We start from the raw sequence: 9,087 nt of genomic DNA, 5'->3' as shown, positions 1-9,087 counted from the left end.
TCGAGTTTCGGGAGCTGCACTGTAACCTCCAGCTGGGAGCAGATAGAGTCGGGTACAGATTCAGGTTTTCTTTAAAAAATTTAATTTGTAGTTCTTTAAAAAACATTTGTTGTTCTCACACTCAGATTTTTACAGGCCCAGAGACGACAGCAAACACAGCAACGGCACATAAATACATGAAAAACACTGGATGGATGAAAACATTCTCAGGAGGTGTCAGTAACATCAAGGTAAAGCTCAAACATGTCGCCCCTCATGACCCGAGGCTGTGAAAGAAAGAGTTAACCAATGAAATAAAACCTAACGTATTTAAATCAAATATTTAACAAAATGAATGAAAAACCTCTGACTGATTCAGAGTCACTGGAGAGAAACTGATCTGACGCCTCCTCGCACTGTTGGATTTGTCGCTGCTACAAAAGCGAATAACAGGATCCTAATTTAGTGTTCCCACCTTCATGACTTATAAATACTCTGTGGTGACTGTTGCAGGACGCTCGGGGAAACCTGCACAGCGACCAGCCGCCACACAACCAAACACTGAGGACTTCCTGTTCTGGTTCCAGCCTGTAGGGGGAGCAGATTTGAAAATGGGACGGCAGTCTACCAACTAAGGAGGAAACAAAATCTGACTGCCCGGTTATTACTTTAATTTATTTAGTTGTGGCAACGACTAAATAAGGTGACTGCAGAGATCGCCTGGCGTGAGGCCGTCTGCGGTCGCTCTGACGGGCTGCCGCGATGATCGGACTCGTCTGCCGTAGGGACGCTCGGCTGGTTGTATTCTGGTTTTATTGCTCTCCAAAGTTGCTGAGTGTGTAATTTTGCAGTTTTTGTTTCAGAGCTGTGACGTTTGGGCTGCATACGCCACACAAACAGAAATCCTCACCGTAAACAGATTATATGTCATTTCTGGTCTTTTTGTCGGCGTGTCGATGCACCAGAGTCGCACCGCGGTCTCCAGCCAGGTTCCCGAGTGTAACTGCAGCATAAACGTCCAAAAACACTCCAGCAGATATTTACACAAAACCAAAGAAAAACTTGACTTCCTGTTTGGTCCAAGGACGCCGCTGGAACAGGATGGATGCCTCCAGAGCACAGCTGGCATTTACCTGGTTTCCAGGTATCTCATGGCCAAAGTGGAAGTCAGTTTCAAATGTGCAGTTTTACGCCTCCATCTTTAAAGTCTGATCACACTGACAGACTCGGCTGAGCCTGCAGGAAGTGGGGAGGAAGGTGTTTCAGGTCTTCATCTCAGTTTCTTTTCTCAGTCGTTCAGCTTTAAAAAAAAACAAAAAAAAACAAAAGAAACTCTGTGGTCGGACATCGTTGTGGAGGAAGGTGAACGCTTGCTGTGGTCGGGCCGTCAGTGGTTGACTAGTCCCATCTGAAAAGAAGAAGACAGACTGAGCCGACGTCTCCAATGAGAAGCTGAATGTTGGCGAGTCGCTTCAACTTACAGGTTGGTTGACGTAATTGGACTCCTCGTACTCGTCTTCGCTGCTCTGAGCGGATGAACCTGGAGTGGACCCTGAAGAAAAGACAAACATCCGACCTTTTATAACCACGTGTGTTTAAAAGCCCCCAAAAACATTCCGTGAGTTATTCTGTCACACAGGAGGATTATCGGGGAAGCTTATTGGCTGATGAATTGTCAATCAAAAGAAGACAACTTTACTTTGATATGTCGCACGACGGGGGAAGGTACCGGAAAGTTGGAGCATAGGGTCAGGTGCACAGTGCAATATACCTATTGGTGCCACGTTCTGATAGTCGAGTTTGTCATCGTCGTCTTCTTCTTCTGAGCAGAGGACAGAGGAGGCGATGCAGCGTGATTAAAAATGAATTCTTACTTCTGTGTTTGAACAGCTGCTTGTTTTGGTGTGAGGACATTCAGACATTTTAAAACTTGTCATACTTTCCTGTTTTGTTTTTGTTTTAAATAAAAGAAAAGGAAACATTTGATCTGAAACGCGTTGAAGCTGAGGTTCACCGTGGAAGAAGAACAAGTATGTTGCCTTACCATCGAGGTTCACGTAATTATGATCTGCGAAAGAGCACAAACAGCTGATGAGTTCAAACTCCGAAAAACTTCCCGTCCACATTCTGTGTGACTCCTCAACATCCGTGTTTTATGATGAAAGATCCAAACTGTACCTGAACTGGGCGTCGAGGCTCGGCTCTCGATGTCCGCGGGGAGTCCTTTGCTCTCCTCCGGATTGTCGGGTAACACCTCTCTGGGGAAACCACAGAAGAAGAGGAAGATCAGATCAGAGCGTCATCACTGAGGTACAAACACCGGCTGGAAGCTGCACGTGGAAACCTACATGTAATTATCAGCTGGATCGTCAACGTCCTTCTCAGGTTCTGTGGAAAAACAAAAGTCAGCTAAACATCACGTTCCCGCACACTGACATCACGGGGTCAAAGGTCAGAGTTTTCTTCCTGAGTTCATCCCAACAAGCCCAAGAGTTAAATCTAACAAATCCCAGATTCTAATCAGAGTCTGCAGTCCAATCCCGGTCCAGACCAACTCTCCCAGTCCAAAGAGCTTAAACAGTCCACTACAACCATAACCAGGTTAAAGAGGTCCAATATTAAATCCCAGGTCCAGTTTAACTAATCTCAAAGTTAAAGAAATCCTAAGATCTCGGAGTTAAACCTATTAAATCCGGTCTAACAGTTTCCACAAGTCTCACTGATAAATCGCTTTGGGAGGCCGAGAAGCTTCAGGTCTTGGAAGTCAAGAAAGTCAGTCGCTAGTTTTTGTTTTTCACACAGAAATGTCACAATATTGAGATTAAAAGTAGATCATCTCCCAGCTGCTCCCTTTAGAGGTCACCGCAGCGGATCATCTACCTCCACCTCCTCCAACCAACTCTGCATGTCCTGCTCTGCACCAACCAGTCTAAACTTTTCAGATCAGATGTCAGTTCTGAACTGCGGCAGCCTGAGAGGTGAAACATCTTCACGAAACTCCTCTTTCCGAACTCTGAGCTGTCCCCCTGAACAAGCAACAAGCCGGTGTACTCCTGGCATAAAGTCCAATCACGTGGCTCATCAAAAATGAGACTTTTTTAATCCAAAACGGCTCAGATGGGACTGATCATCTGGACCACAGCTCTGTCTGTGCATCTGATAATCTGAGCTTCATCTGTTCTGCAGACTGACTGATGCTGGGCTCACTGTGCAAATGCAAATGGGTCTGCCTGCAAAGAGACGAGGGTGTACCCGTACCTGGATTCTCATAACTCGGATTGCTCTCTGAAGGACAGAAACAGAGCAATAGGTTTGGGTAAGAAGGTAAAACAGAAAAATACAACTTAAATAATGCGTTGTCCTTTACAGGCTCACCAGTTTCTGTTGGGGTGTAAGGTCTCTGCTCAGGTTTGGTTGAACTGTGAAACACAAAAAAGAGAACGGTATTTAAGGAAAAAGTCCAGATCTGCCTTCAAGAAGATCTGTGCACATCACACAACCATTTCTAAAGCTCTGCACGCTCCCAGGAGAGCGTCTCCTGCTCGCCAACGGTCATCACCTGAACCAGGTGCGCTCATAACACAGAGGGACTTACAAAGGAGGCCGCAGGTGGGGGTCAGGTGGAGGGGTTGTAATGATGATGGGGTTCGGGGGTAGGGTCGGCTGGGCTGAAACACAGATCAGTGTTAGCTTCATCATCTTCAGAGTTAAAGACGACGACATCATCAGCATAGAGAGGTTTCTCAGCTCCGTGACATAAAGCACTCGTATCCTTTTTTAAGAGCAGTCGTCCATCCTCGGGGAGGGGACAACTTTAGTGACTGTTTCTCCTAAAAGCTCAAAGTCACAGTTTTTATTATTTAGTTTACCTCCGTAAAACCAAACCAGCTGGGCAGATTACATCAGCTAGTTACATTTGTTTTCCCTATCCTTGCATTGGCTTCCCATCAAATACGGCATTGATTTTAAAATACTATTGCTTACCTTTAAAATGATAAATAACATTGCTCCTAGCTATCTTACTGAACTTCTCAGCTTGTACACTCCTAGGAGAGCAATGAGATCAACGGGCCAACTGCTCTTAGTGCAACCTAGGTCACGGCTGAAGACCAGAGGTGATCGTACTTTTGCCATAGCTGCGCCCAAACTCTGGAATAATCTTCCTACCGCTATTCGTGCATCCCAATCAGTTCTATCTTTTAAATCGCAATTGAAAACCCATTTATTCAATCTAGCTTTCCCTAGTTAGTGCCTGTATCCTGCAAATGTTCCCTTATGTAGTTTTAATCATTTTATTTTAATCTCTTAGTCGAGTTGTGTTTTGTATTTTACACTGCGCTGTGGCTAATTAGTGCTCTCCACCTGTTGGTGTGTTTAGACCCTGTTATTGTTCCTATCTCTAATTTACTGTATTACTGTGAAGCACTTTGGTGTACTGCTGGTTTTTAAATGTGCTATACAAATAAAGTTGTATTGCATTAGTTATTTCATTTGAAATAATTTCTTTCTCTCACACACACACACACACACACACACACACACACACACACACACACACACACACACACACAGTTATAGTGTTGATGTTAAATGTGACCACAGTTTGAAGGTACGCACACAGAAAATCCATGCACATCAGACCAAAGCTCAGGCTGATTTCAAAGCTTACCAACGCTGATGCTGCCGCTCGCAAGGCTTCTGGAAGTTGGCATGGAGAGAGGAGCTTAAAGAGACGAGCAATAATGAGACCGATTATTTTGAAGTGTGAATCACGCAAAGCTGCACAGAGTAAAAACACAGAGGTGGAAATGTGCAGTAAAGGTGATGAGTATGACCGAGCAGAATAAACCACGTGTTCATGGATCGTTGGACTGATGTTTCAGACTTACCTGGATGGATGACTCTGAATTCAGGTGATCTGGAAAAAAAACATCATCGTTTTTAAGCTTTGACTCATCGATGAAAAGTAAAGTTTCTCTGTGATGCAGATGAAAACACTTACGTGTAGTCTTCTGAAGCTGTTTGTTGGATGGACCCTAATGGGCGAGAAAAGAAAGAGATTATAATGTGTCAGTAGCTCAAAGCAGAAATCTCAGAAGACGCTGTGCTGGACACGATGGGTGTGAAAGATCTGGTCTGAGTCAGAGATAAAAGGCGTTTCTGAAAACCACAGGTTGGTTTGTGCTCGAGTCAGGTCAGCCTGTGGTTAACAGCGGTTAGCCGCAGGTTGATACAGTGTCAACTGCAACTTTCACCCACGCAGTGGACCTTTGTTCCTGCAGTCCAAACAGATGACGGCCAGGAGGACGATGGAGACGAAGACGGCGGCCGACACAAGGAGGAGGAACCAGGAGAAGTCCATGGTTTATCTGAGAGGGAAAGGAGAAGATCGCAGGTCAGAACTTTACCTCCGTCACTGCAGATAAGAACGACTGAGGTCGAATAACTTCAGTTATTTAAAGCAGACTTTGATCAAACCTGGAACAAACAATCCTGAACTTTATCAAGTCTGTTTGAGCCTAAAGTGATGTTCAAATTCTGAAGTTTACTTTCACTTTGTTATCAGTCATCAATCTGCACAGCAGGAAACCAAACAGCTGAGGTCTTCCTCCTGCCTGCAGCTCCATCGTCATCATCCTCCCTCCCTCCTCTGCACATGCTCAGACTGTCTCAGCCTCTCTGACTCCCAGTGAACATCTGAACATCTGCTATCGATCTAATCAGTCAACAAATAAAAGGATATCCTGTTCACAGAAGCATTCACATCATCTGGTGCGTCGAGCAGTCCAGGCCGTGCCAGACTGAGTTAATTAGACTGAATTAGCAAAGGCTGGATCAGATGAAAGCAATCTGATTGGTCAAGGCTCGTGGTGACGACGATCGGCTGGAATTTGGTTTTTGCTTTAGTCAATAAAAACTTTAATCTTCATCATGATATATATAAATATATATAAATACACAGAGTCATGAGCTGGTCATGAGCTATGTAGCATGGCGGCGGCAGCGTCATGGCGTGGGGGCGTTTTTCGGGCTGATACTTTAGTTAGTGCAGTGGGGAAAAATATAAATCCACTCTGAGTGAAAAACCTTTTCAGATCATGTTTTCACTGCTGTTTGTTACTCAAAAGGCAACAAGCTGAATCTCAGGAAACTGTGTGAAGACGAAGCAGCACGTTTTGATCCGGACTTTCTTTGAACCTGAAAGGAAGAAAATTCCCTCGGGTGAAGGATTCGCTGACCGAGTGCTTTTATTCTGTTTGGATTAAACTCGTAAACCTGCGTCAGGTCAGTGCTGACCCACCTGGGGTTATGGTTAGGGTTTGGACTAATCCACTCATTTCAACAGACGAGTGTTTTTACAGAAGGAGGACAAAATATTGGAGACTTTGTTTTAAAGGTAGCATCTTCTAGTTTGAGCCTGTTTGTCTGAAGCGGGCGTCCGGTGACCCGTGGCCTGCAGAGCGCATGAGCTCTTGTTCTCTGCCGGTGATTGTGTTTCACCATTTAATGCTAAAAAAGGAAGCAGGAAGTGTCCCACAAACGTGCACACACACATTCTGGTGAGAATAAAAAACAGAGAGTCTCAGCCGTGAAAAACCTGCTCCTCACAACAACAAGTCTTTAAACGTGAGCGTGGAGGATTGTTACCGCGAGCCGTCTCTTCTCTGGAAGTTTGGTGTTTTTCATTCTGTGGTTTTTCTCGGCTTTTGAACACAACAACTGGAAACTTCCACCAATGAAGCTGCACAAACAAGTCAAATTTCCACTGGCTTCAAACACAAAACAAAAGCTTCAGTTTAATTCAGATTTTGAAGCTAAATGTTCAGAAGTCGTGTGATCAAAGCCGTCCTCCTCGGGTTCATAACGCCGACCCGAACTGCGCTGGATGAGACATAAAAACCAGAAACCTTTGTGGTCTGGCTGACAAACGGTTTCATGCTACATTTCTACATCACTGGAGGAAAAGTGCATGTGTGCAGAGCTGAGGGCTGCTGCACCCGCTCAACTCTGACTGTTACCTGCAGTAAGGTCAGAAAAAAGAAAGGAAAACCTGCAGAAGACATGAATCTGAAAATTGATACCGATGCTTCTGATGGGCAATGTACATGTTACATCACATCACAAACACCAAATTCCTGCTGGAGCAACACCATGGACCCAAACATCCACCCACAGACGTGAAGAAGCATCTTCATCCAGCACAAGTACAGGCGGTGCGTCGGTGTGCCCGGACTCTGTGGGATCAGATGACCTCGGACCTGAAGGACCAAACTAAAGTCACACTTTGACATACTCAGGTCTCACTGTGTAGTTCATGTAAATGATGTACCGTCATCATTTAGATGAAGTACAGACGCCCACAGGAATCTGGCTAACATTAGCTAACATTAGCTAACATTAGTGGGCGGCCTCTGTCGCTCCACAACAAGTCACTGAAACTGAACAGAGAGCAGTTTACGTTACTGAAGTTTGGTTTGGTAGAGTTTGATTTTCTAAGGTGTCTGCAGGTCATTGACAGCAGGTCTCTTTTGCACCAACACATAATACAAAATACAGATTTTCACAAATTTGTCAGGAACAACCAGGAAAGCTCATCTCACATCATAATCGGACTCATTTTGTCATAACAAGTAAGTTTGAGTTTGACAAACGCTCATGTGCTCGTCTTCATCACACGAGGCCATGAACACGAGGAAGCCGAGTTGTTCAAATGAAACCAGCTGTCCTATTTTCTTAAATAACTGGTGGTTTTTACCTTCCTGAGTTATCACAAAGAACAGTGTGATGCTAATCTGCTCTCAGGGGTGCGTCACACAGGAAGGAAAACCATCCACCACGTGGTGCGACTGACTGGTACTGCTCGCTTTCTTTGCCCTGCAAACCCAAAAGTCTCCAGTAAACAAGGCCGGCCGGCTCCGAACGCTGGAAACACACTTCAGAGGAAACACGATGATGGAAACCCGACTCAGACGAACATCTCCGGCCTCGGCTTCGCAGCTTTTACTGCATCTCACAAACATCAGCTCCACACTGCAGCAAGGAAGGCCGCCATCTTGCAAATGTAGAGCCCGCCACAAAAACCCCCGAAAGGTTTTATTAAACTCTGTCAGCAAACAGAAGCTCGTCTAATAAGGTCACAGCTGTGGAAGGGAAACGAACTGACTGATAATGATCAGTTTTATCTGAGCTGCACATGTTTCTGAGCTAAAAATCAAATATTATCAGTGAAAATCATGCACCACACCTCAAAGCTCAAAATCAAACTCAGCTCATGAACGATTATATCCTTTCATATTATTACATCATCTTCCTAACGATGCTTTAAATCAGTTTCTTCAACTGCCAATAATCCATGAAATTGATCAAATATGTTTTGAAATCTTCAAAACCAGGTTAGAAATCCGTCCAAAGGTGGATCTAAACCTAATCCCTGAAACCGCATCAGATCAAACCAAAGATAAAATTAGGTCAGTGAATTAGGCTGAAACCAGTCTAAAACCAAGAGCAAAGCCACATCTGAAAGTCTAAAGTCACACAGACAGACAAAAGAGACCCCCCCCCCGAATTCACACAAGCTCTGTCACGTCTTTCAAGATTCTGCCAAAACAAATTTGTTTGAAATTTATTTTTATTCAAGTCCAAAATAACTTCAGTCAGAAACCAGTCAGTGTAAACCCCAGTCTGAAACTGGGTCTCAAATCACCTTTAATACCAAGTCCAAACCCAGAAGACACGAAACTAGGTCAGCTCAAAATCAGTCAAAAAAACCCCCCACGTCCAAGACTGAGTCCCAGCCCACGTTTGGAAATCAAACAAAAAGTGGCTGAAAACCAGTCCTCAACCAGTCTATAACCAGTTATAACCCATTATAACCAGTTTATAATGGTTATAACCATTCTATAACCCATTATAACAGTTTTAACTATCTCTAACCATCCCTCAACCGTCTATAACCAGATATAAACAGTTACTCACTTCAGTTCAGTTTTATTTATACAGCGCCAAATCACAACAAGAGTCACCTCAAGGCGCTTTATACTGTAGGGTAGACCCTATAATATTATATACCATCTATAACCAGTTACACCCAGTCTATAACTAGTCCTC

General features: G+C 44.3%; 1 protein-coding gene across 6 annotated transcripts in view; it reads right to left on the bottom strand.

The window, feature by feature from the left end:
* Positions 1–32: 32 nt before the first annotated feature.
* The window catches only part of LOC116318632 (pollen-specific leucine-rich repeat extensin-like protein 2), an 11,939-nt gene continuing 2,884 nt past the window's right edge, over positions 33–9,087 (bottom strand). The window contains exons 2-14 of one of the 6 annotated variants that reach the window (XM_031737712.2): positions 5,239–5,348; positions 4,982–5,015; positions 4,869–4,897; positions 4,649–4,702; positions 3,575–3,647; positions 3,355–3,398; positions 3,238–3,264; positions 2,328–2,367; positions 2,158–2,237; positions 2,024–2,047; positions 1,679–1,801; positions 1,461–1,531; positions 33–1,387 (exon numbers count right to left, since the gene is read on the bottom strand). In XM_031737712.2, coding sequence (XP_031593572.1) covers positions 1,367–1,387; positions 1,461–1,531; positions 1,679–1,801; positions 2,024–2,047; positions 2,158–2,237; positions 2,328–2,367; positions 3,238–3,264; positions 3,355–3,398; positions 3,575–3,647; positions 4,649–4,702; positions 4,869–4,897; positions 4,982–5,015; positions 5,239–5,341 — 723 coding nt within the window. In that variant the 5' untranslated portion in view covers positions 5,342–5,348 and the 3' untranslated portion in view covers positions 33–1,366. Of the gene's footprint in view, positions 1,388–1,460; positions 1,532–1,678; positions 2,048–2,157; positions 2,238–2,327; positions 2,368–3,237; positions 3,399–3,574; positions 3,648–4,648; positions 4,703–4,868; positions 4,898–4,981; positions 5,016–5,238; positions 5,349–9,087 lie in introns of all 6 variants that reach the window. The other 5 variants (XM_031737708.2, XM_031737711.2, XM_031737713.2 and 2 more) reach the window with 5 other exon arrangements.

This window comes from Oreochromis aureus, linkage group 4 (genome assembly GCF_013358895.1).
Source record: "Oreochromis aureus strain Israel breed Guangdong linkage group 4, ZZ_aureus, whole genome shotgun sequence".
Classification (NCBI taxonomy): domain Eukaryota; kingdom Metazoa; phylum Chordata; class Actinopteri; order Cichliformes; family Cichlidae; genus Oreochromis; species Oreochromis aureus.
This window is presented reverse-complemented; position numbering and strand designations above follow the sequence as displayed.